Source organism: Hetaerina americana, unplaced genomic scaffold (genome assembly GCF_022747635.1).
Source record: "Hetaerina americana unplaced genomic scaffold, ioHetAmer1.1.p SCAF_82, whole genome shotgun sequence".
Lineage (NCBI taxonomy): Eukaryota > Metazoa > Arthropoda > Insecta > Odonata > Calopterygidae > Hetaerina > Hetaerina americana.
The window spans coordinates 821877-849540 of record NW_027287450.1 but is presented as its reverse complement, the minus strand read 5'-3'; the positions used below and the strand labels follow the sequence as shown (position 1 = coordinate 849540).

General features: G+C 36.5%; 1 protein-coding gene across 3 annotated transcripts; it reads left to right on the top strand.

Moving 5' to 3' along the window:
* The first annotated feature begins 3345 nt into the window (after positions 1 to 3345).
* Positions 3346 to 26823, top strand: Raf (Raf oncogene). Of its 3 annotated transcripts, none has more exons than XM_071597228.1 (15): positions 3346 to 3494; positions 3907 to 4008; positions 8812 to 8944; positions 9256 to 9449; positions 9673 to 9777; positions 9983 to 10146; positions 12570 to 12862; positions 14506 to 14681; positions 14992 to 15200; positions 17150 to 17317; positions 17484 to 17632; positions 18804 to 18952; positions 22336 to 22470; positions 22590 to 22820; positions 25960 to 26823. In XM_071597228.1, the coding sequence occupies exons 1-14, from the start codon at positions 3387 to 3389 to the stop codon at positions 22773 to 22775; spliced, it is 2271 nt and encodes a 756-aa protein (XP_071453329.1). In that variant the 5' UTR covers positions 3346 to 3386; the 3' UTR covers positions 22776 to 22820; positions 25960 to 26823. The 3 variants fall into 3 exon arrangements, with proteins under 3 accessions (XP_071453329.1, XP_071453328.1, XP_071453330.1); XM_071597227.1 differs by having other exon boundaries at positions 25940 to 26823; XM_071597229.1 differs by lacking the exons at positions 3346 to 3494; positions 3907 to 4008 and adding an exon at positions 8161 to 8262 and having other exon boundaries at positions 25940 to 26823.
* Positions 26824 to 27664: the final 841 nt, after the last annotated feature.

Here is a 27664-nt window from a genome sequence, read left to right as displayed (position 1 = left end):
ATATATAGCGGCGGGGACGAGAGACAACAGGGGGTTACCATTGTATTAAATAAAGAGGTAGGAAGAAGGGTAGTCAAAATAGAACAGGTATCAGACAGAATATTACTAGTAGAAATAAAAGCAGAACCGACGAACTTGGTTATTATTCAGGTATACATGCCACTGAGAAACCATAAGGAAGAAGAGGAAGATAGGATGTAAGATCAGTTAGAGGACATAAACGCGTTTGTTCCTCCAGGGAAATATTTGATAGTGATGGGGGATTGGAATGCGACGGTAGGCGAAGGAAGAGATGATGATAAGGTGGGGAACTACGGTTTAGGCACGAGGAATGACCGTGGGGAAAAAGCAGTTGAGTTCTCCAGGAGACAGGAGTTCGTCATCACCAACACTTGGTTTAGACACCACAAAAGACGCAGGTATACATGGGAAATGCCAGGTGACTCAGAAAGGTATCAGCTAGATTATATTCTGGTTAGGCACAGGTTTTAGAATAGTGTGATAAATTCGCACAGCTTCCCGGGAGCGGATACGGACTCTGGCCACAATTTAGTTGTTATGAAATGTAGTGTCCGTTTCAAAAAGACAAGGCAGGGGCGGCGGGTTAGAAAATGGAATGTAGAAGCATTAAATGGATTGAAAAGGAAGGAGTACTAACAGCCTGTAGAGGAAATCATGGAGGATGGTAAAGAGCTAAGTAATATCGAAGAAGAAAAACTAGGAAACCATGGATCGCGGATGAGATGATTACAAAGATGGATGAGAGGAGAAAATGGAAGAATGTAAATACAGAGTTAGGCAAAATGAAGTACAAAGAATTAAACAATAAATTGAGGCGGGCAACAAATAGAGTAAATGAAGTATGGTGGAAGACGCAGGGTGAGGATATGGAAAGTTTGCAGAGGAAGGTTGAAATTGGTGCGCTGTACAGCAAAGTTAAATATTTATCGGGAAAAAAGAAAAGAAGACCTACGCTAACAGTTAGAGACAAGGCGGGTAAGTAATAGTTAACACAGGAAAGATCCAAGAGAGATGGAAGGAATATATAGAAGAACTGTATAGTAAAGAACATAGGCCAACAAAGTTATACTTAGAAAAGGAACATGACGTAGAGGAAGATAGCTTAGGTCCAGGCATACTCGACGAAGAGATAGTAAGGGTATAAAGGAGATGAAACTAAATAAGGCTGTGGGGGTGGATAACATTCTTGGGGAACTACTGAAATGTTTCGGAAAATGTGGGAGGAAGAGGCAATATGGGCTGATTCGAAGTATCTATGAGGAAGGAATCTGGCCGGAAGACTTTGTGAAATCAATTTCAGTTCCTATTCCGAAAAAGGTAATGGCTACATCAAGTGAGGACTATACGACAATAAGTTTGATATCCCACGTAGCTAAAGTTGTTCTCAGGATCATAAATAAAAGGATAGAGAGTAGGGCAAATGATTACTTAGGGAATGATCATTTTGGGTTTAGGAAGGGGAGAGGTACGTGCGATGCCCTTGCTGTAATGAGATTATTAATGGAGAGGAATATAGAATATAACCAGGAGGTATTTGCCTATTTGGTAGATTTCGAAAAAGCATTTCATAGAGTGGATTGGGATAAACTAATGAGTATATTGAAGAAAATAGATATTGGAGGGAAAGGAGGCTAATCTGCAACCTGTACATGTCTCAGACTGCTCAGGTGCGGGTAGGGAACGGGGAGTCCGGATGGGCAGTGTCAGGAAGTGGTGTAAGGCAGGGTTGCCCATTATCACCGTTGCTGTTCAACCTGTATGCAGAGGAAATGATTAAAGAGGCATGGGAAGAACTGGAGGTAGGAATGTAAGTGAGCGGGGAATTCGTAAAATCAGTTAGGTTTGCTGATGACCAAGCTTTAGTTTGTCAGTCAGCCAAGGGGCTGCAAGCATTGCTGAGTGAATTGGAAATTCAGTGTGACAGGTATGGGATGAGAATCAATATTAATAAAACAAAGGTCATGCGATTCTCTAGAAAGAAAAAGGCTAAGCTAAACATTAAAATAGGAGGGCAAAAACTAGAGCAGATAGAACAGTTTACGTATCTCGGTAGTGTTTTGGACCAACAGGGTTAAAGTAGTAGGGTCGTAAGGAGAAAAATTGCCCTAGGCAAAGAGGCTTTCACAAGGAGGAGGGAGTTGATGACGGGGACGTTGAGTAAGGATGTTAAGAAAAGACTCTTTGATATGGAGCGTAGCTATGTGCGGTGCGGAAACGTGGTCATTGAAGCAGGAGGATAGACGTAGACTGGAGGCTTTTGAAATGTGGGTTTGGAGAAGAATGGATAAGGTGAAATTGACAGAGAAGAAAACAAATGAGGAAGTACTTGGTATGGTGGGCGAAGAGGGAATTGTTGGGAGAAATCCTATGGAGGCAGGAAAAGTGGATGAAGGGAGTATTGACCGGCAGTGGGATGTTGAAGACTGTAATTGATGGGAGAATGTTGGGCAAACGAGGAAAGGGAAGGAACAGGATAGGTATGTTGGACGGAATTAAGGGATGAAGAAGTACTCAGAGTTGAAGAGGGACCTGATGTAGAGTAGGATAGTGGATTTTTTGATTAGTTAGATAGAGTTGATTAGATTGATTTGATAGTGGATCTAATTATTAGAGGAATGCTCTCCATCGTTATCGTTTACTCTACTCTGTTTGAATTCAATTTGAAGATTGAATAATTTTGCAGTTGCGGGTATAGAGGAAAAATAAATAGGAAACTCGACCGGATTTAAAACTTCAGCTATTAGAAAAACGCCATCTTGAATTTCTTCGTGGAATGAATATATCATTTTTAAATTCTTTAATGGCTACGGACTTAGAGATCTATGCAAAATATACCAGTCGTTATCTCAGAAATGTGGGTCGCGGTAGTCCAGGGGTAGAGCGTTGGACAGCTGACCAGAGGGCCAGGGTTCGGTTCTCGGGTAAGCCTCTCTGAGCACCTGCAGCTCCACCCATCACCTACCAAACCGACCTCCTACTCTGTTATCTTAAAAATATACTTTTAATGGAACTAATGACATCGAACGATTTGATCGAAAATGAAATGCATTCGCTATATAAAAATACGCGGAAGGTGTGTAATTAAATACCATAAATTACGCGAATGCGAAAGTCTCATAACTTAAGCAAATAACGTACGCATATTTGATTCGGAATAAAAATTTGAATATAGCGCACAATATGAGTCCCTCCCCCCCATGCGCTGGAGAACCTCGAGGCGCAGAAGCAGATGCGCATCGGTGCTGCTACCTTGCGGAAATTAGGTGTTTCTCACACGTATCAATGGATTCACGGCCGAGGTTGATGCCAGTTGCGACCGGGAACGACCTCGGTAATACATCACGTGACTCCTGGAGAGGAGGAAGATGGCGGTCGTTAGGGAGTCAAGATACAACGGTACTGTTCCTACACTTTCTTTAAATAGCCCTACTCAGACAATTGAAACAGAAGTTACCGAGGCATTACAGTATGAAGTAAGTAGACTAGTTTATTTAATGCCATTGGTGCTCCATTTTTGTCTCTCTTCTCTAGTGAAAGTTAATTTCATTGCAGTTTATTGTGATTATTTCGTTTATTTTGTGGCATATTCTGTAATTTGGTTGCATGGAATAATGGTGGGTGCAATGCACAGGTCATAATGTTTTGATTTCAGTGGAAATAACCGTATTTAATCCCTCATTCAATCAGTCTTAATGCGGGTTTCACTCCAGCAGCTGTTGTTTGCTTACACTTCGTGTGTTGTTGATTTGTATGCGATGTTTTTCAAAAAATGTATACTACGGATATGTGTGTGCTCACATCTTTAGTCATTACTCCGTCCGTGTTTGTTTTCTGTGAAGAATTTTTTTATATCACTGTAGTTGTGCAACAACATTTATTTTCCAGTTAACGAATATCCAAAGTGTTATAAGGCTAACAAGAGAGAACATTGATGCACTGAATGCAAAATTTGCTGGTTATCAACATCCGCCAGACATGTATTTGACGGTGAGCTCAATTTTGATTATTTTATGTGCATGTTATTTGTGTGAAGTAGTCTCTCCAGTACAATGTCCGTGTCGATTGCTAGAGAGTATTGTAGCTAGGAATCCACGTGATATTATGGTAATAAGGATTTTGTAGTTCCCTTTTAAGCTATCAGGTATCGAACTGCTGCTTCCTTTCAAGGTGACGAATTTTGTATTTTTTTTGCCTACGTTGAAATATAATGAATGTTTACTTTGTTTCCGTAATGGTCGGTTGTGAGGCATTTGGAAAATACTGCAGAAATGGTGTTGTAGTCAATGCTATCAAAGTTTTGAGTTGATTTTGGTGCACCTTGTGACTTACATCTCTATGATTGTGACTAGGAGTTTTTTCTTAAATAATTCCATGCAGTATTAGTTTTTTATGACATTTTAAAGAGGCTGTGGATATTTGGCTATTGGTAGGGGATTGAGTGCCCGGCGATGCTTCACTTATCCTGTTAGCTAACGTAGCTGAAGGCAGAGAAATATTGTGTGGCTTCTTCAGGGAATTGTTTCTCAGACGTTCTCTCCACCAATCATATCGAAATGTATTCCCTATGCTCTTGATAATTAGCGAATTGAATTGTTTTGGATCCGCGCTTTACGCCTAAGCTGAAGATTTTTGTTTATGAACCACCAATCCCAATGCTTTTATTAGAATTTGTCAACTGTAAGTGACTTTAAACTTCATGGTTATGTAGTGCCCAGTTGGAGAGTTGCGTGCTTAGTAATTGTAAGACCTGGCTTCGGGTCAGCATGAATTTATGGCCATCAATGCTTAACCGATTAATAGAGTCAATGATGAATACTCAGAATACACAGCACATTTACTATTGCCAGTAGCCATAATGAGTACACCATTATATTTGTTTATTCATTTCTCATATCAAAAGTTAAATTAATGTACTGTTTCAGTAAAAATGGAATATAATCATATCTTGTATTATTTTTGTCAAGTATTACTTTTAAAGTGTGACCCATAGGCCACATGGTTGATATGCACCTGGTTCTGTTGATAATAATGCACTTTTAAGTACGTAAGGAGTTTAAATGGTTATGTTGTTTTTTAAACTTCACCATGTCTATTTTCTCTGCCTTTCTGAAATACATCATTATCGGTGGTTCTGTTAGGTGATGCCAGCGTTAGTGTTCACAGATATATATGTATGCGCTTTGGAAATCAAGGAAAGTTGTTTGTTATTCAGATTTGATAAATAATTTTAAGACAATGTGAAACTTATGAAAGGTAAATTAGTTGATAAAGATGAACAAAACCGATTTTATTACCTAATTTAACTGAGGTAAACTTTTTTCTGGTTCTGGTATATTCTGGTCTGGAATATTCTGGTCATTATGGTGTATTCATGATTAATAGAATATTTAATGTTACATTTTGAAGTTCCCTTGTTATGAACTTTACAACATACAGATAAGTGACATGATCCATGTTATCTATAACTGGTAGTCGAGATGCCATAACTCATTTTGTGTTTATAATTTTTGTGAATTTAATTAAGAGCTGATGCAATGCGGATAATGTCTCTAGGGTATAAAACATAATCTCGTTTGGGAAAGGATGCACGTTGAGGACTGATTTTGTTTTTTTAGTCACCATGTATGTTAAGTGATTTTAGGATGGATGGATGGTGGATGACTCCACTGCAAAATCAACCCTAGCTCTGTGGCCCTGCTAGCCTATTTGTGGATTTTCATGTTTTAAGCCCTTAAGAACTATGCCAATAGAATAATATATTCAATGTTTAGTTAAAATGTAAGATTCTTGTAACATTTCACTTTTTTTACTCATTTAGGATTCTTGTTTTAACAAACACACCATGAAGCAGATTAAACCAAAGATAACTCTTTATGCTTGATATTGTGTACTTGGTAATATGAATGGTGTACAACTAGGGTAACCTCATGGCTGCTAATACTGTCCAAAGTTGCATGTGTGCTTAATGGTAGGTTTTTCATCAAAATCGTTCAACTTTTTGTGTGACTCCATAAAATGCAGGTATCATAGGCTATTAATTTTCCCCTGAAGAAAGTTAGCTGTTCTTCCTTGTTGACTGACTAATGAGGCATAACAACACAGCTGTATTTTGAGTTTGATTTGCATGTTGGATAAATCCTTAGGTAGCTCGTGGACTGTTTAACATGTTAAGCTCATTCCACTCCTAGAATAATATAATTCACCCTCTCGACATCATTGGAATCCAGGTGTACAATTGAAACAAAATTTTATCTCACTCATCAACTAAGGAAAGCACTGGAGCATATTTGATTTTTAAAGAAAAATTTAAACTTAAGTGTTGCTTTTATGAGTATCATTAATAGTTTGCATCAGGTTCTTATTGGGAAGCATTTGATGTACCTCGGTGCCGAAATGATGCTTGTTTTTTTCTACTCCGAATATATGACATAGGTTTTCATTTTAAACATTTATGGTTTTGCCCCCTGGGCTATATTATAACTTTTTCTGTTAATCATGAATGCCCATTTTTTCAACAGAGGTAAAAACTCAGTTATAAATTATATGCAGTTATTTATAATTCAGCTTGTACATTATTTGTACCCACAAACTGATGACAAAATATCTAGGCTGAACATAAATCCTTTTGCTTGCCACTAATTGTTTTAATTGCAGGAAGGTTTATAAATATAGCCAAATAGTCCCTCACTTAAAGCCAAGAATTCTAATTAAAATCTAAGCAGCATGAGAGTTTCTCTCCTAGTTTGACATCTGTCACAGGTTTCTTCCCTTCAATCTATAGTTAAACACTTACAAAATTAGTCTATGATCTTTGAGGGTCTGTCAAGGAGGGGAATAGTGTGTGAGTGACTGGAAAGAAGCTTTTTGCTTCAGTTCTGAGTGCAAAGATGTACGTTTCATATCTGGTATGTTCAGAGGTGAGGAGACACTTTGATGATGGGAGACCTGAGGGCACTGGCAATCTGCTGTGCATTGCGATAATTAGGGTAGGCAGATGGTTATCTACTGGAACAAATATTTAATGTAGATGAAACCAGTTTGATATGGAAACATTTGCCTAATTGTGTGTACCTAAGCCAGGATGTTTAAAGGATGCTAGGATTCAAAGCCTGAAAGGATTGGCTATCTTTGTTGTGGGGACATAGTAGCTTAGTGGTTAGAGTGCTGGTCTGCTAAATGGAGGGCCTTTCCTGGGGATGCCCCTGGCCACCCTCAATATAACCCAGTTTCTGCCGTTAGACATGTTACTAGGTGAGCTCTGTCCTAACATATCAAACCAGTATTTGGGTTGATAATTGTGGTTTTTTTTGTGAACTTTGTTGCCTTCTGGGAATTCTACTGGTTTTAGCTCTTGCCTTTTCATATTTATCATTCAGAAAACCCTTTGTGCATATAAGCACATTAATAAAATACTCATTTACTGCTGTTGAAACCATAAATGTTGGATGACTCTTGTTCAAAGACTGGTTTGTAAACTATGTCATTCACTACCCTAATCAGGGTGACCTTCATCATGATGGCTTTTATACCACCAAACCCCGCTGCTCGTATTCAACCTCCGGGTGGTATGCTTGCTACTTGAGCATTCCCCACTCACTACCTCAGAATAACATCACCTCCCACAAGTAATTGAAGCAGTAGAATTTGATGCTGATGTATCTTAGCGAGAATTTAGGAAGCAGTGCAAAATCTTCTCTTTATCGAGAATATTTTGTCTGAATGGGAATGTGTAGTAAAGAATTGTCAGTAATTCGGAATGATAGCTTTGAAAGATATGAAGGAGAAAAGCTTGAAGTAGGAACAAATGAAATAGTTAAATTTGGAAAAACTTTAAAAGATGATGTTTGTGTGGAGGACTTATGGGGGGATCTAGATCAGAGTAAAAAGAGGTTTTGGGAGAAGAATTGATTGAATCGGAAGCACATTGTGTGGCCAAGGGAATAGCAAGAGAGAAAGAAGTGGAAGGGCCTGAAAAAATGGGGTCACTCCAATGGGTTTATCAGATTTATTGCCACTGAAGCTCTTGCCAACATCAAGGCAGTAGTCCCGAAAGTTGAATGATTCACAAAAGCTGAATGTATCATCAAGATTCTGTGAATTGTAATTGTGGGATATATATAAAAAACTCCCTGCACTAGGGTTCTACCATAGAAAACATATCCTACCCATAACCCAAGACCAAGGTGGTGCTGAACAAGGGACGAGCGTGTCACTAAGTGACATGCTGGATTAAGTTGCCAAGTAAAGTATATAAGTGCAATCTTCCTTGGTGATTTATCTATAATTTTCTTTGGTTTTAAGTTCCCAATGTGGCCTTACTCGTTGATTCATGTTGGGCTTAAGGAATTTAGTAGGTGGCACATGGGTTGCCTGAATTAGTACGTAATTTATTTGCTCAGATTCACTGTAACTTAGCTACTTAATTTTTCAATGAATGTAAATATTTGGTTTATTTTGAGGCTATTTATTGTAATTCTTGCTAATTTTGAATCTGGTAATTATTTGATTATCAGTTCAGTATTCAATTAGTATATCAAGATACTAAGTGAAAAGATGTCATATTTCAGTTCAGGCCTGATCCTTATATTATTGTGTCTGTTTGGCTTTGCTAAGAAATCCTTCAGTATTTTTTCCTATTGCGATGAGTCTTTTCAGACATAGTTTATTAGTGGGTTAATGGCACTGAGAGCTGTGACTCATTTATCATTTTAACCTGTAGGATCATAGTTTTCTAGTGAGGAATCAGCTGCATTTTTTTGTCTAATCAGTTGAAATACTCTTATATTTCAGGAGTATCAAGAATTAACGAGTAAGTTGCACACGTTTGAAATCAAAGAGCAGGATTTGATAGAGCAGATTAGTAATGGTAGAGAGAGCCCTCAGGAATTTAGTGAAGAAATTCCAATGCAGGTGTTGGGGCAAGGTGAGTGATTTTCATGATAGATTAAGCCTCCCAGAATCACATTTTTGGGGGATTATAATGCGGCTTTATAATAATTAATCTAAGTCAATGTGATGTATGCCGTGTCATTCATTGACATTTTTAAATAATTTATTGCTTTGTTTTTTAGAGATTTAATTTTTTATCTCATCAAAATTTCTAGTTATTTATTTGCATCATGGCCATAGTTAATTCTTTATTAGTTAAATGTAAGGTAAAATATTTGTGGTACCTTGAGTTAAGGCTTGCCTTGTTCAGTTGAGAAAGCTTTATATTCGGTTCCCCTCTGTTAGGTGGGAATGATGGCTCACCTAGCCTCCTACCGCGTTCACCACTAAAGTCAGTGGTGCGTGCCCATCTGCCAAATCAACAGCGTACGAGTGTACAAGTTCGTCACGGTCAGTCTGTGCGTGATGCTCTGTCCAAGGCTATGAAGCTTCGGAAACTTACACCAGAAATGTGTGTGGTGTATAGAGGGGAAAGCAAGGTATGGCCACGCAAATTAACGGTCTTAAAATGTGCCTCATTTGATATGCCATGCTAAATTAATGGATGTTCTGTAAAGTAGGCTGCCAATATATGACATTTTTAATTGTTTGTGAGTGCAGTGTGAACCTCCATGTTTGTTTGCATGTTTGTAATTTTCTTCTTTATTTGGAAAACCAGAGGAAAAGTCATTTGGATGTTTTTTAATGATCTTAATTTTTTAGATATTAATACCGTGGGATGCTGATATATCTACTCTTGAAGGAGAGGAAATCAGTGTTGAAATAATGGATAAATTCCCCATTACTACAAGCATATCCCATAATTTTGTAAGTTAAATATAGGAGTGGATTGTGGATTCCTTCTTTTAAGACTGTTTACTGCTTTAGGTGTTATTTCTTTATATTTCGTACTTGGCTTATTTTGTGCAAAATATGAGTGTTGATTTTGCTTTGACGTTGATTTTTATATGATACAATTCTTTGAATGACAATGCAAGTTATAGTATTTGTCACACCCATATTATTTTTTCAGGTTCGTAAAACATTTTTTTCATTAGCCTTCTGTGAATGCTGCCGTAGATTATTGTTGCAAGGATTTTACTGCAGGACATGCGGGTATCGCTTTCACCAGCGTTGTGCAGCTGGAGTTCCAGCCCTTTGCCAGCAAGTCAGAATGCAAAACACTTACTACCAAGTGTGAGTAATTTTCTCTTCAGTGACGACGTGATGTTGTTGGGAGGGGTGGTGTTTAATGGGTGGAAAGGGGGCCTGATACTACATTTCAATGTGTGGCACAGTGGAAGCAATGGAACTCAGTCCATTTAGTACTGTAAATTCTTGAGTCGCAGAAGCTGTTAAATGTTTTAAGCCTGGTCAGGTAAAATTTAGAAAAAAATAGTATTATGTACTCGTCTTATCACATCTTCTGCCAGCTTCAAGTCCAGTAACGTAATTGTTCTTTTCTGTAGTGCCTAACATGCTATGTACATGGGCACCAAGTTAATTAAATTTTTACAAATTTTATAGGTAAAGTCAATCATGATGATTTTAGACTTTATTGTTAGTGCACCCAAATTGAGCATTAAGCTGTAAGGTAACAAAATTACTATTAGCACAATATAAGCATCATGCACCTGTTTCAGGGCATGTAAATAAAGAATGGATCATGCATATACTGGAACGACTGCCAGTATGATAGGAATTTCATTTGAAAAATTAAAATATATCAAAAAAAGGGGTATCAAGAGCCACCAAAGAAACTATAGGAACTGTTAATAGGAAAAGTACAGGGGAAACTGTGGGTCATGGTTGAGATGGTTAGAAAAATAGATGAAAGAAGGTAATGGAAGAATGCAAACACAGGAGTTGGGCAGAAGGAAGTACAAAGAGTTAAATAACAAATTGAGATGGGTGAGAAACACAGCAGAAGATGTGGGGTGGAAGATGCAGTGTGAGGATATGGAAAGTTTGCAGAGGAAGGGTGAAATTGGTGTGCCATAAATGGTGAAATCTCTGTAGTTAAGTGAGGTGGAGGGCCTGTGTTAAAAGTTAGACATAGGTAATAGTGGAAACAGAAAAGATTTAAGGGAGATGGAAGGAATATATAGAAGAACTCTATGGTAAAGAACTTAGGCCAAATAGGTTAGACATAGAAAAGGAACATGATGTAGATGAAGATAGCTTAGGTCCAGGCATGCTCGATGATGAGTTAGAAAGTTCATTAAGGGAGATGAAATAAAATAAGGGAATGGAAGTAGATAAAATTCCTGTGAAACTACTAAAAGGTGTAGGAAAGTCTATATGGAATGATTGGGAGCATCTATGAGGAAGGAATCTTACGGGAAGACTTGCTGCGATCAGCTTTAGTTCCCATTCCGGAAAAGGTAAAGGGTACATCATGAGAGGACTACAGAACAATAAATTTGATTTCTATAAATATAGATCCGGGGTGATATTTCTAAGTTTCTCATTGGTTTTGGAAGGTTAATAGGACATTTCAAAATATCATGAATATGCACAGTTAAAGGAGATAACTTCAGGCGTCACTTTGTGGAAACGATACATATTGCAAAAGAAACACTTGGTTTTTCCACATAAAATATTTATTCACGATCTAGGTTTCGACGCTCAGCGTCATCTTCAGGTAGATCCTGAAGATGACGCTGAGCGTCGAAACCTAGGTCGTGAATAAATATTTTATGTGGAAAAACCAAGTGTTTCTTTTGCAATATGCACAGTTAAGTTATTAAGTACCTATATTTTATGAAGTGAAAGGTCACTTAAAATGCGTAGACGTGTAGATCATTTTTTTCTAGGAAGTGACCAAGATAGGAATTTTCTGTGTGGGCATTAGCACAGAGATGAGGGTAATAAAAAATATAGCTTTAAATATTTTCTGGAACTACTTAAAGGTTTAGGGAAACATGGAGGGAAGAGTCTATATGGATTGTTTGTAGAATCTATGAGGAAGCAATCTGGCCGGAAGATTTCCTCGGATCAGTTTTAGCTCCTATTCTGAAATAGGTAAAGGCTACATCATCTGAGGATTACAGAGCTGTAAGTTTGATTTTGCCCACGACTTAAGTGGTTCTCAGGATCATCAACAATAGGATGGAAAGTAGGGCAAATTATTATTCAGGGAATGATCAATTCGGGTTGAGGAAGGGAGAGGCACGCGCGATGCTATTGCAGTAATAGATCACTAATAGAGAGAAATGTAGATTACAGTCATGGTGTATTTGCCTGTTTTGTAGATTTTGAAAAGGCATTTGATGTAGCGAATTGGGAAAATGAGAGAGTATATTGCAAAAATAGAAATATATTGGAGTTATACGAGACTAGTCCGCCACCTGTGCATGTCTCAGACTGCTCTCATCCGGCAAAACATACTGCTATATATTTATTTGTAATTGCAACACAATTGATATTCTGAAGTATATTTTAGATTCTTCAGTTTATGAAAGTTAAGCATTTAGAAATTCCCAAATTTCTCTCTTGTGTGCCACAAACTTCTGATTTAATGAGTGATTGATAGTTCTTTAAAATGAAAACCCTGTTTTCCTTTATTTGACACATAACCTGTGGGTAGTGATATTGACACACACCTCCTTTCGCTGCAGTCTGTTGGCACAAAACCCAGAACAGGGTGTTCCTGTCGCGCCTTCGCCACCCCCCCTTGGCTCTGGTGCTCCAGTTGGTGGGTCTCCTTCTGCTCCAAGAGCTGTTCCCCCTGGTGGGAGGGGTCATACACCTACAAATTTGGGTCAGCGTGAGCGCTCTACCTCGGCCCCAAATGTCTGTTACAATTTGGTGAGCAGCAGTGGGCCTGGAATCAACCCGTCTGTAGACCCTGTTGCTTCATTGGAGGACTTTGCCAGCCGAGTTACGCGATCCCACAACTTCTCTGGCCCAGGTGTGCATTTAATTTGGATTTTTGTGATTGAGTTGCATTCTTTTTCTTATTGTACGTTTTCAGGATGAGAAAAGCAGTAAACAAGGCGATGACAATGTGTAAAGAAGTCATAATTTGCAGTGCCATTCATTGAGTAATTCCTTTCATGTGTCATGATCCAGTATTAATTAGCCAGTCTGCCAAAGGGTATACTTAGTCCATTGCAGATTCAGTGTTATGTGTATGGGATGAGAATGTATCACAAGAAAATAATGGTAATGGGATTTTTAAGAAGTCATAAGGCAAAGATAATCATTGAAGTTTTTGGACATAAACTAGATTGGGTGGTAATGTTTCAGCTGTTTAGCAAGTGTTTTGGAGAGTGGTTGGTGTGGTGAAAGGGGAAAAGAATAATTGTGTTAGTAAGCAATTACGAAGAGCCGGAAGTTGATGAGCAACTTGCATAAAAATGTAAAGAAAGGACTGGTTAAAACTATAAGTACGACCGCTGGCCTATGGCTTTGTTTGAAAATATGATTGAAATTCCTTGCATTATTGCATTTACAGTATGAAATCTTAACTTTCCTCTTTGGAAACAAAAGCTGCATGAAAACAGGAAGAAAATTACTTGTTAATCTTGGTAAGAAGTTAGTAAAGGAATATACTATATGAAGAGTTCAAAATATGCTAGGTAAGCTTAAAGTTGTTATTGTAAGTTACATAAAATGTCAGTAAATATGTTGTGCCAGAACTTAAGGTGCCTCTCAAAGAAGAATGAAAAGTGTTGGGGTCAAGGGGGTTGCTCTTTGTGAAAGGTAGGCCTGGAAATCAAGAGTGCAGGTCATGGGAAAGATTTGATTGTTCTGAGCAGTCGGAGGAGCCTTGGATCCGCAAAACCAGCGAGAATTTCAATGCATATTAAATTGAAATTTGAAGTGTTGAAACGCACAAAAGTGTTTCCTTATTTTTACAGTAGTCATGTACCAGAAAAACCGCATAGGCTTGTTTGCATTTACACACAACTAGTTGATAAAAGGAGGAATATTGTTTCTATTGGATTTTTTAAATGTTTCACACTTGATATTTTTATCTGTGACAAAATAATTGTTCGCAAAAAAGTTAATAAATAGTTGTAATATTCAAAAGGGTCTCCATTGTTTTTGCCATGAAGGTACATGCTTTCCACGTGAAAAAGTATTCAGTTGGTGTGTTGCATGATAAAACCAAAATAAAAGCTAATCGAAGTGGTTTTTTTACCCTACTTGACCGAACGTATTGGTAAAATCTCTTAGTACTAGGAAGGTTGTATGGATCTGAGCAAGTGGTTTGTGTGTACTGTTTTGACTAAAATTTGGGGAAGCTTATTTATGTTTCCTTGAGAACAATTGTCAGAAATGTATTCCTTGCCAATTTTGAATTATAAAAAAATAAACTTGCTAAGCTCTCCAAAATGTTGACGCTGGGTGATGGTGCATGGTCAGCAGTACTCACTACATTGGACTTAAGTCTGTGTGCATTTGTGTCTGGAAGGGAATCCTTCAGAGCCATGGTGACTTTTGATGCAGAGTCCTTTGGTGGAATATGGGATCACTCTGATTTATTAATTCTCAAGTCCTAAATTTGAACAGATACTATTGGAGACCCATGTTCCTTTCCATCCATAGCTCCGTCCAGTGGGCCTGGTGGGTCAGTTGTGGCTGCCAGCAGCACTGCCGCAAGTTGCAGTCCCGGAAGCAGTCCCACCAAGCCATCACACAGTCAAAGTGCCCAGGCCTCACCCACCAACACCTTGCGACCATGGAGGCCACGTGCTAGGAGTGCTGATGAGAGTAGTAAGAAGGTAATTACTTTTAATTCCAATGTTGTCTATTTCCTGCAAGTATGGAGCTTTGAAGTCTTTACAACAGAGACTTGTTGCTGCATGGTGGAGAGAACAAAAATACCATTCAAAGAAATGGATTCAATAGAGTGAGTTCAATGACAACAAAAGTGAAAAATAAAATTTTTGATGCCTTTCTGTGGGTTTTTTAATTGATTAATCCCCTTCCCCTGGCCCAATACAATTTCAGGGATACTATCTTCATGAATATTTGGTGCTGCTGTAAAATGGCTGTGGATACACTCATTGTAAGCACATTTTATTCTAATAGGTTCGTGCTCCGCGGGAATCTATTGAAGATTGGGAAATACCTGCTGATGAAATACTCATTGGTAATCGAATAGGGTCAGGATCATTTGGAACAGTTTACAAGGGCCATTGGCATGGTCCAGTTGCGGTGAAGACGCTGAATGTCAAAGACCCTACTCCAGCTCAGCTGCAAGCATTTAAAAATGAAGTTGCTGTTCTTCGGAAAACAAGGTTCGTCACACTTTTAGTTTTGTATTATGATTTAATTTTTTGATGCTAGTTTGAAAAGATAGTTGTTGTTAAACTATCCCTTTTCATTTTGAGAATAATTTTGATGGATCTGTCATATCAAATTGGAAGAATATTATTTTTAAATGTTTTTAATGGTTAGTAAAATGAAATGCAATGACTTCATCAAACTTAACTTGAGATCATTATCAATGCATATTTATGATTTTTTAATTATTTGGCCATGGTTTGTATCTAGTACTGCTCCAGTACACTGAAGTCTCATTATTTCGAAGCTGAATGGTTACGTAAAATATCTGGATTTGAATTTAAAGAAAGTCTTAAAAAGTCATATGTTTTGTTCCTCCCGTGTTAGGATAGTGGATTCATGGTGATGTCATATTGACTAATCCTGTGGAGACTGTGCACCTTGCAAATTGGTATACTAGGTTTAGTCCTCGTGTGTTTAGAAAGAAAATATTTTCATGCTCAGGTATAAAGATTGTATAAGAGAGTGCTTCATTTCTCTGGGGTGTGATAGGGATGGCTGATAGTGAAAATAAAGCTGTGATATATTGACTCTCTGCATGCAAAAGTATTTTTGAAAAATTCCCTTTCCTGAAAAATACTGATATTCCAGGAGATTTTCTTGCAAAAAATTAACTTTTTAATTCTTTTTGAAAAATAAATGTGATCGCTGAATTTTTTTGAAAGGAGGGTGTTAGTTACCAGAATGTTAAAAAATATATGTATCATTCATAACTTATATACTTAATATTCTCTGTGAGTTTATTTAGCCTTTCAAGCTCATGAGAATATTTCCATCAAAAGATTTTATCTGTAAAAATTCATATTATAAATTTTTATGTTGATAAGCTTGTGAATGATTTTTGAATTGTGTAGTTAAAATTGTAAGTGGTCATGCATGTAGATATGCATACAATTTTTAGTACTACAGTCAACGGAAATATATGAAAGAATTTTCAACTACTTTCACCTTCATTATAATTAAATGAAGAATACAATGTATCTTTCCACTGTCCTTTATTTGCGTACAACCGGTTTCAACGCTCAGGCATCATCGAACAATTGAATACTTTCACCTTCTTTTGTCATTGCCTGTAACATTAAGAAAACTGTCATTATAGTAAAACCTTTGGATAATGCACCTAAGAACTGTGAATACTGCTGGTTAACAAAAAACCATAAAGCTTTCATTACATATTAGTCTTGTATTTTGATCCCATTACTCTGAGCTCTCATGCCATAAAACCCTCTTTGAGCATGAAAGTAGAGGACCTGCTCTCCGTTTATGTTGACCACTTAAACATTATTTTTGAAATCATATTTTTGGTAGAAACATGTTGGAGTAGACTTTTCGACTCATTAAAGTTTTTTGTACCCGTGATTTTTACTGGGAAATAACTTCAGCACCCTGATTATGATGGATTCTACACAACTCTTTATTGAACACTTTTATAAGCCTTTTTAAGCACAAAAAGCTCTCAGGTTTTTGGTGGTGGAAGACCAAAAAATATTAGTATTTATTTATTCATCATATAAAAATACCAAGATATCAATAAATCTGTGAATTTGGTGTATGCCTGAATTTTGAAGTTTGGATTAGGCTCGCTGATATGACTCCCGAAATGGGACCTCTGTTTTAGAGTCAGGTTTTGATTTTAGTATTTTTTCCCCTTATTTTGTTGGAATGGTTAAAGTAAATGTCTTTTTCAAGTTTTTAGGTTGGCATAACAAAGAGTGCTATGTTTTAAGCTAAGTATTTCTTTTAAGTGTCATGTTTTGACCTTTTCTATTTTGGTACTAAATGTGAATTTCGTATAACTACTTGGTGTAAATTTTATTCAAGATATGAATAAGGTTTATGCGATGAGTTTTATGACTCACTTGCTGTAGCAAGGTGTTAAATTTTCTTTTTCTAAACTTTTCAGGCATGTGAATATCCTTTTGTTCATGGGTTGTGTCAGTAAGCCTCAGCTAGCAATTGTCACACAATGGTGTGAAGGGTCAAGTCTCTATAAACACCTTCATGTTATTGAGACCAAATTTGAGCTATTAACCCTCATAGAAATTGGACGACAAACTGCTCAAGGCATGGAGTAAGTATCAATGAAGTATTTTTTAGTGTGTTGGCATTACTATTTCCTTTAGAATATTCTTGAAAAGTAGCCTAATAATTATAATGAAATATTATCCATTCTATAGTGGAATACATTTAAAATAAATTCCAATAATGAGCTATTAATAAATAACTTTTATTTTCAGTTACCTTCATGCAAAGAACATTATCCATAGAGATTTGAAAAGTAACAATATATTCCTTCACGATGACCTCACTGTAAAAATTGGTGACTTTGGTCTGGCAACAGTGAAGACAAGGTGGTCTGGTTCTCAGCAGTTTCAGCAGCCTACAGGTAATGCATGAACTTCTTTCCTAGAAAGTATGTATGCGTTGGTTATTTTTTGCAAGAGCTATGATTGATGCTAGTCGGTGAAACTTTTTTTATTCTCATTTTTACACTTGTTCCAGTTTCAGCAAGTCTAGTCTAGTAGAACTAGTAAGGCTATAATCATGTTGCAGGCCCTAAAATTCGAACCTTCTTTTTGGCATTACTCTGAGAACCATAAATACCAGGGTCATGTAAAATTGAGAATATACACATTTCCATGGTTTACATATGTCAAGCTTAGAAGAGTGCTTAACAGATTAGTAAGGCAATAACTAGAATAATGATTTACACAGCATGTTGCATCTACATTAAATTATATCAGTAATATGTTAAGTCCTGATAGATGCAAAACAGTGAAAGTGGAGAGTAACACGTCTTGATTTTAATCCCTGGAGTACTTCTTGTTATGAAATCCGTCGTTAGTGTGTGCGTTGTCAGTGGTGAAGAACACCAACTGATAGCATTTACCATTTTACCTGCGCATAATATTTTTCTCTAATTCATGTATAAGAAGTTATGCTTCATAGTTTTTAGTGTCGTGCCTCTTTTATGTAAAATTATTTCACCTGATTGTGTGAACAAATTGTATTTTTTATTATTAATTTTATTATAATCTTGTAAAATATTTCATTGATGAAACAGTGAAATTCAATTTTAAAATATTTTTCCCAACCTCAATTTCATTTAAAACATTTAGCATGATTTCCCATGGGGCCCCAAGAAACACAAAGGTATGCTTTTCTTTTAATAATGACTAACATTGATAAGCTGTATGGTCCATTTTCATAAAAAATAACTGTGATTATATATTGGTGTTAAATGAATGGATTACAGCTTGGTGTAAGTTGTATAAATGTCAGTTGCGACTAAAATTCTCAAAAGTGCTGACATATATTTTCATTAAAATATTATTTTTTGCACAGGAATCAAAACTACTTGTAAAACATGATTTTAAGTTTGGATAATTTCAATTTATAAGTTGGTAGGTAAGAACAGAAATCAAACTGCATGCGAGTGCTAAATCTATTGGCAAAATCAGATTTTGGATGGTCAGGAAGCATATAATCCATGTTCCAGTTTATGCTAATACTGCTATACCAAATTTTTACTCATAAAAATATATTTTTAATTATAGGGTCTATCTTATGGATGGCTCCTGAAGTTATTCGTATGCAAGAAGAAAGCCCATATAGTTTCCAGTCAGATGTATATGCTTTTGGGATTGTCCTGTATGAGTTGCTTACTGGACAGTTACCATACTCCAATATAAACAACAAAGATCAGGTGGGTTCCAACTTCATTATCAATTGAATTTTCAAGGTGTTCTAACAATTGATGCATGTAAACCCATGCATTGAAATGTAATCTAATTGCAAAACATCACATCTTATCTGGGGCTAATACCCAGTACATTTAGATTGTTTGGGAAATTTAATAGCAATTGAGCTAAAATGGGTAGGCATCAGCTTAAAGGTTGCAAAGCATTTATGGAGAAATTTTTTAAACATCCATTCCTTCGGTGAAATCATCAAAACTTTCTTTAAAGTTTTTAATGGAACTTGGCATAAAAGGCTCATGAATAATTTTTGTATTTCTCCTTTGTTTGATACTCCATGAAACAATTTCCCTTGTGAAGTGGAACATCGCAAGAAGAGCACACATCCCCCGTGTCCTTCCTAATATTTCTTGAAGCAAACACCTTGCATCTTCTTGTGTGGTATTTTTTCTTCCCCTTACCCACAATAGGAACGAGATGATGTTTACTAAGGTCTCTCGAGAGACGATGTGGGTGATCCCTTGAAGTAACATGCTGCTTTGGCCTATCATCGCTCTCATCCTCCGAAGATGACTCATCTGGCTCTCAATTCGTTGCTCACTCTTTGGTAGTCTGGAGCAGAAAGCCTTTGAATTGAATGCTATTTGATTGATTTAGTGTTTTATAAACTCTTACTGTCTTTGTTGGCACTCTAATTTAAGTCACTTTCACTAATCAAGACAGGAGTGGATTTTCTATTTCTGACCTTCACTACCATATCGGAATCACTTCTGGTCTCTTCGTCATACTCTAATGGCACATCTGAGATGTCATCGGCGCAGATCTAATAAAATTTTCTCATGCGAAGTGCTCTCTTTCCAATGCAATGCCAGTACAGCCGATACTGTCAAGGTCACGTCGGGTGTACCACAGGGAAGTGTCATAGGCCCCCTCTTGTTTCTTATTTACATCGATGACCTCAGCGCCGTGGTTAATAGCAGGCTCCGTCTTTTTGCTGACGATGCGGTGATTTATGGGGACATTCGAAGTCGCAAAGACAGAGTCGCGTTAGCTAACGACCTAAATGCAATCCATACTTGGTGCGATACATGGCGATTGGAATTAAATTTGAAGAAATGCGTAGTAATACATTTTTGGGAAAGGAGTAATTCCCTCCCATTTAGTTACAAAGTGAAAAAAACAGGAATTGCGAGGGTATATTCCTTTAAATACTTGTGTGTAACAATTACGATCTGTCCTAAGGAAAGCACACACGAGAAATATGTGGTCGTGCTAATAAAAAATTGGGATTTGTGAAAAGAGTGCTGGGTAAATGCAACGAAAAAGTGAAGGAACGATGTTTTCTTGCCCTAGTCAGGCCTCACCTAGAGTATGCTGCCAGTATATGGGATCCTCAAGAGATAAATTTGATTTCGGCATTAGATCGAGTTCAGCGTAGGGGGGCTAGATTTGTCAAAAATTGCTATGACCAACGCAGTAGCGTAACTACTTTGCTAGAAAATTTAGGCTGGGATTCCCTTACACAGCGGCATTTGCAATATAGATTAAACTTATTAAAAACATTTAAATATGGGTCCTTTTCCGATGACATCAAGAACATAATGCGAACCCCAACGTATCACGGGCGGAGGGATCACGAATATAAGATTGACTGAGAGATTGACTGCAAGACTGACAGGTTGAATATGTCATTTTTCCAAGAACATATATAAGAGACCAGAATGCTTGTAATTGAAATCCCCCAGGAGCCGGCTCGACATAATAAGTATTAACCTACATGGTAGTGGCTGCGCATGGTTATACTAGTATATTTATATATTTTTTTTGCAGGTTCCCCCCCACCTTTCCCCATCCATTTGAAAAACCCTGATCCCCTCATCCCTTACCCTTTCCTCCTGGTGCTGCATCCCCTGCCACACAGCTTTTTGGTGGCTCGCAGGGTATTGATGTAGATGTACGTGGAATATTCCTTTAAATATTTCTAAGAATAAAGGTTGAGGAAACCCTCTTGCAAGACTAACCCAATGGCCGGGAGTGGAACTTGGGAGTGGAAAGTGGGAGTGGGGAGTGGAACAAGCTAGGCAATGGTCCTTAAGGGGATAGAAATAGGGTTCTTCATGGCCCTAGCTGATTGCTCTGCTAGGGCCATGAGGAACCTTATCTCTATCTATGAGGAATCCAATGTGGATTACACTCGAGAAATAATGAGGCAAGGGGTTGGAGTACCTGAGGAAGAGATGAAAGAATTATTACCTCCGAAATGAGAAACGGAGGGAGAGGGACAACGAATAAGTTTTAAGCTGTTGAAATGGAAGTTGTGTGCCATTATGGGAAACTGGTCTGGGATTTAAATACAGTTAAAAGGCTTTAACTATCAAAAATCCTTAACAAAGTCAAAAATTAAGCTATGACAAAGGCAAATGGTAAATGACCACCAAACATGTAAACAATGTTAATTATAATTTTAAAATGATACTCCTTAATGACAAGAATTCTCATCTTCTGTCCGCAATGGTTGGGGTTCAAGTGACAGGAATTCCTGCCATCTGTGCATAAAGTGTTGATTGTTTTGAAGACCATTAATGACATCAGTATATACTGTTATTGGGATAACTTTTTTAACCGGTGTAGTGACTGTTGAGACTGTGCTCTTGTTGTTCTGTATTCATATCTTTGTCTAATGGGTTAATTAATTTGCTGCTGACCTCCAGTTTCCGCCCCTCATCATGCACATTTGTGCTAACATTTTTGATGTTTCAACACCATTGTGTAACCTTTCCTTCACTCATTACGGTAGGTCCTTCCATAAACTAGACTTAACTCCTGATGAGTTTGGCCCACTGATGATACTTGAACACACAAAAACTGAATCACGGCACACTTTTTGCCACTGGCAATGGAGCTATGATTTGTGGACTTTGTTATCTGCATTCACAATTAGGAAAATGACTACTGAATCTAAGAAATTATTTCAGTGTCTTTGGGAACAATCAATGGATGGTGCTGCATGTGTACAACTTTGTTCTGATCCTCCAATATTAAGTATAGGGAAATGGCCTTTACTTTTTGAGTATACCTTAAACGTGACCTGATTTAGTGTTAGTGTAGGTCGTTTTTGCTCCATGCAAAATCTTGAAGAGGTGAAGCTGTCTCTCTTAATTAAATTTTCCATTTTATGAATGTTTTTGCGAATTTTTTATTTTTTGATTCAGGTTGTATGAATCACTTTATGTATTTGTAAAAAAGTGGTTTAAATCACCAAATGTTTTTAAATAAATGATTTTGTGTAATGAATTGATCAAAATCCATCTATGCCATTACGACCTGACATCTTTATGTTACACATGTAGCATTTTAATAAATTGTATTTCTGTGTTGAATTTTTTTACAGATTCTCTTTATGGTTGGACGGGGTCATTTGAGACCTGATCTTAATAAATTGCGGTCAGAAACCCCAAAAGCTTTAAGAAGGCTGTCTGAGGATTGCATCAAATTAAAACGAGAGGAGAGACCACTTTTCCGCCAGGTTTGGTCTTTTATTCTCAATTGTAATTGGGTATGTTGTGGATGATTTATTCCTGGTGTCAGCAGCCCAGTCATATCTTGTGATATGAATGGCATTAAATGGTTATCTTTTATTCGCAGATATTGGCTTCACTGGAAGGCTTGCTTCGCTCGTTGCCAAAGATCCACCGCTCTGCCTCTGAGCCGACATTAAACCGAACTCAATTGCAGTCAGATGATTTCCTGTATATGTGTGCCTCACCCAAGACACCAATTAATTCTCAGTTTGGGGCCTTCCCATTTTACTATGTAGGCGGTAAAATTTAAGAGATAAACTGAATAAGAAGATGAATTTAATGAGCTGGTCAAAAGGTGAGCTAAAGGGACTGATTTAATGACGCTTTGAATATTATGTCCTTACTTTACCTTTGTTGCCAGCGTCTTAAAGTTATTCTTTTCGTCAATTGTTGGTTATTAAGAATCCTGGGGATAGTGTCCAGTTATCCCTTGTCAACGGTGGTGTCTTTATGAGTGTGACAATTGGTTATACTTGGCCTGCTGGTTTTTTGTTTTGAGAGCACAGAATCTCTATTGGGTATATGGAGTTCTTACTTAACAAAATAGTATGTAATTTTCATTCTTACAGTCTGCAAAACTGTTTGTATTTTAAATCCTTGGGGAAGCCAGGCTTCTCAGTCATGGAAAATGAGAAAAATTCCAGATTACTCAAATTATTCCAAATATTGAGAAAGGATGAGAAAAATGCTCAGATCTTGGAGAAAATTCAGGATCTTGGAATGGCTTTGGGAACTTTTTTCGTTTCAGTAGCAGTACGTGTTTTTGCAAAGACCACCACCCTGACATTTCAACACAAGCAAAAGCCGAAATAACCGCAGCGGAAGCCTGATAAAATGAGTAATGTGTGTGACAAGAATCTTGGCATTATGAGTTATGTCCAAGTACAGTTGATTGCTCAATGATGTACCTGTAAAATAAATTACTAATAGTGAGGCCTGTGCAATACCCTGAAAAGTGGTCATTTGATGTTGTGAGTGACCTTCAAGCAATCAAAATCTGTATAAACATGAAAATTGTAAAATTGAATCTATATTTTACAGCCTAGCATACGCATGTTCAACCATCCCAGGCTGCAGTTTGTAATTTACAGGTGAATGTACATGTTTGGTTCTTCATTTGTTTTCCACAGGGCAGCGTTTCAATCCTTTCGCAGCACCATCATTTCTCGTAAACAGAGTTGAATTAAAATCGTGCAGGTTGCAGAACCCACCTTTTTCAATTTATATTGTTGTCATAGGTCAGCAGTTGTGCGGAGTAGTTGATACCAGGTATATCTCCTGTGTAAAAGGACCTCTTAATGACCAAAATGTCCTGACAGCCCTAACTTGGGTCCAAAAAAAGTCATGGTTTGGGTGCCAAAATGTTACCATGTCTGAAGAGGATATATGTATATAAACAAATATCAGTATTGTTAATATCAATGAAAAGAAATAGGAGTGTACTATAATTGAAATCCTCCTCGAGAAATACTAGCTTGATAATGTGTTGTGGAATTGTGTTAGATGTGTGGAGGATTATTACATTCCAATGTAAAAAAAGTCTGTTGACTATTGTTCTGTCATACACACATTTTCTCCTTGAAGAAAATGGCAGCAAGGGGGATTTAATGATTTATTTCAAAATTTGTGGCTGTAATCTTTGTTCAGTATTAGTCAGCAGATGACATTTAAGGAGTCATCAGGTTTTCTACCAGTTGCCAGCAATTACGAAAATGTGTAGCAATGGCCAAGACCTGGGGTTTTTAATTAATGTGAGCTTGTTAGTTCTGCAGTTTGTTTGCTTATTAATAAAAGGTCTCCATGTGTAGTTTTATTAATGGTGCATTGGCAAACATAGGATGTTGGTAATTTTGCCCCTGAAATATAGCCATAAATGTGTAACAATAACATAGTTCATTAGAAATAATAAAACTAGTATTTATCGGTTAAATATTGAATTTCAAAGATAACAATTAGTTTTCAAAGTGTTAGGATGACTAGATTACATTATCAAGCCTTTCCAAGATGAAGAGATATAAACTCTAGCCTATGATGCATCATATAATATCAAACTAGTGTAGTAGCTGAGACTGATTGCCAAAATTTGGTATACATATTATTACAATATGGCAATGCATTCTATGGATATCCTCCAAAGTCCCAAATAAATATGATACATTATTGTGTTTTGTTTTTCCAGTTGATGGCCTCTTACCTATTTGCAAAATGCCCAAACTGGAACGGCTTTGACATCCTGAAAATTTTTGAGAACTAGCTAATGTGTGCTTATTATATCACTACTGATAACAAAAAGAGCTTGATATAGTGATCAACTTTGTAGGGACCATGATCTCTAGTTATATTGAGCTTTCACTGTATTCATTTTTCACCCTGTCATCAGTGACAGTCCGCTGACATCTCCTGTCTGTGATTCTCCAGGCAGGAACTTCTTTTGGGGAACCCACTCATAGCTCAGTGCAAATAAATGAAAATGATAGCATCAGAATTCCTTACCATCACCCAGCAGTGTCTGAAGCAAATAGCATCCTGACCCTCGTGGATCATATTACCTTGGCTGTGCTCAACCTTTAACCTGGAGTATTAGGATATAAATGGCATATTTACTCAATAAGGCATACAATGGTTTCCACTCCATAAAATGTTTAAATATTTGTGGAGTCTTCACAATTTTTTATGCATAATCTAGGAACAAAAGGGATTTGCAACTTGCGGGGATACAGTGTGGCTCTAGCTGTCTCCTGTGTTTAGTCTTGTACCTCCTATTTTACTGGAATCGAGTTGAAAGTGAATGTAAGCAGGAAGAATCACATCCAGTTGAAATATATGATGCTGTTTCATGAACATGTTAGAGCTAGAGGCTGTTTAAAAGTATGTTAATAAAAATCAAAACTTAAAATTAATTACAGTGTTACTAAATATAGAGCAGTTTGTTGGTCATATATACTCACTTTGGCCCTATTAATTATGCCCCAGCATGTTGCTGGTATTAAACACTTGTTCCAGCCTCTGATCTTAGCTGACAAAAACAATTGAAAATGGCAGATTCTATGATTACCAACATTTTCATTTGAATAAATTTATGGGTGTTCACACACACACCCCCCCCTTCTTGATAATAATAAAAAAAAGCTCTGTTATTTTTCCTTGTCATTATTTTTATATGTATCGTGATTATTTTATTGGTTCCACCGAAAACATGAATGCGAAGTTTTATGGTATATCATTAATATTAGTATTATCCTGGGCAGTGACACCTAGGATTTTTGCCCTTAGTGTTGGTACTGGTACTCATTCCTTAGTTAATAACTCTTTGTGCTGTCCATTTTCAATTTGAATGTGTTTTGATGTGTCTATTCAATTGTTTCAAGTGTTTAGCATGTCCAATTGCCTAAACTGGTTGATGATTTGCTTCAGAGCCCTGCCTCTACTTGCAGCCGGTGGATTTTGGAAGGCAAGAGAAGATTGGGATGGTCACCTGAAGTCAAAGCCACTTAATGTTGCTGCCATCACCTCTCTTCAGTCTTGTTTCCTGTTTACCCTTTTCTGCGGCAGTCACCCTCAGGTCAAATCCTTTCGTTTGCAGTGCTCAGCTGCTACTTAACTGGGGAGATATGACCACATATTTTTAGGGTTGACTGGGATGGATGTGATAAGTTGTAAGGAACAGTTACATGTTCTGGTAAACTCTTCACTCACGTCATTCCTCCATTGATTTGCTACATTCCTTTGTGGCATAACCTGGTGAGTTTCCTTGGGGATTTATTCTCATGTGGATGATATTATTCTGTAAGTTAGTGGCTTTGCTGCAGTCTTGGCAATTCTGTTCATGAAGCTGATTCCTCAGAGTGGGTCCTTATGTTTGTGAAGTCTGCTCTGTTGTTTGCCTTAGATACCAGTGTGAAACTAACTCTAAAGGTGTTAACCTCATCAGATGTGAACTAATTAGTTCTCTACAAAAACCTTGGGTCTGGTGCTTAGAGCTGCATCTTCAAGTCAACAAAGGAGGATGCATGCATGAAGATTTTTAACGGCCTAAAGTATCTGTGGTTATATGGAGCATTCACCCCCTACCTTTTTAATACACCTAATCCATATTAACTATTAAAAGTTTTGGTATTAACATAAGATGGGTGTTTTGGTCCCTGGGAAAAGTTAAGTGATGCTTTTAATTTTGTATTTATAATACTAGGGCACTGGCATGGGGCATACAATCAGCATGATAATAGATGTTAAGAGGTCAATACTTAGCTTTAATCATTATTTGTGAAAGATGTCAATAATATATAAATACACAAACACAAATTCACACACACACACACACACACACATATGTGCATAAATAGACACACACGTGTTTGTGTATATATATATATATGTATATGTGTATATATATATATGTATATATGTAAATATATATATATGTGTATGTGTATATATATATGTGTATATATATATGTGTGTATGTGTATATATATATATGTGTATGTGTATATATATATATATATATGTATATATATATATGTATATATATATATATATATATATATATATACATATATATATATATATATATACATATATATATATATATATACATATATATATATATATATATATATATATATATACATATATATATATATACATATATATATATATACATATATATATATATATATACATATATATATATACATATATATATATATACATATATATATATATATATATATATATATATATATACATATATATATATATATATGTATATATATATACATATATATATATATATATGTATATATATATATATATAAATATATATATATATATGTATATATATATATATATATATATATATATATATATATATATATGTATATATATATATATATATATATATATATATATATATGTATATGTATATGTATATATATATATATATATGTATATATATATATATATATATATATATATATATATATATATATATTTATATGCATGTCTATGTATGTATGCACACATTCAAGCCTTGCTGTTATGGCAACTTTTGCTAGTATTAGTGAATATAAATATGGATAAAATTTGCCTTTTTTATTAATATTACAAACTTCTTATTCATAAGAATGAGTGGCAGAA

Bases quoted from the DNA above. Each gene is read 5' to 3' on its own strand.
- Raf (XM_071597228.1), top strand. From the start codon at position 3,387: ATGGCGGTCGTTAGGGAGTCAAGATACAACGGTACTGTTCCTACACTT. The intron at 8,945-9,255 runs GTGAGTGATTTT...CCCCTCTGTTAG, and splicing joins AATGCAGGTGTTGGGGCAAG to GTGGGAATGATGGCTCACCT. The intron at 15,201-17,149 runs GTTCGTCACACT...TAAACTTTTCAG, and splicing joins GCTGTTCTTCGGAAAACAAG to GCATGTGAATATCCTTTTGT.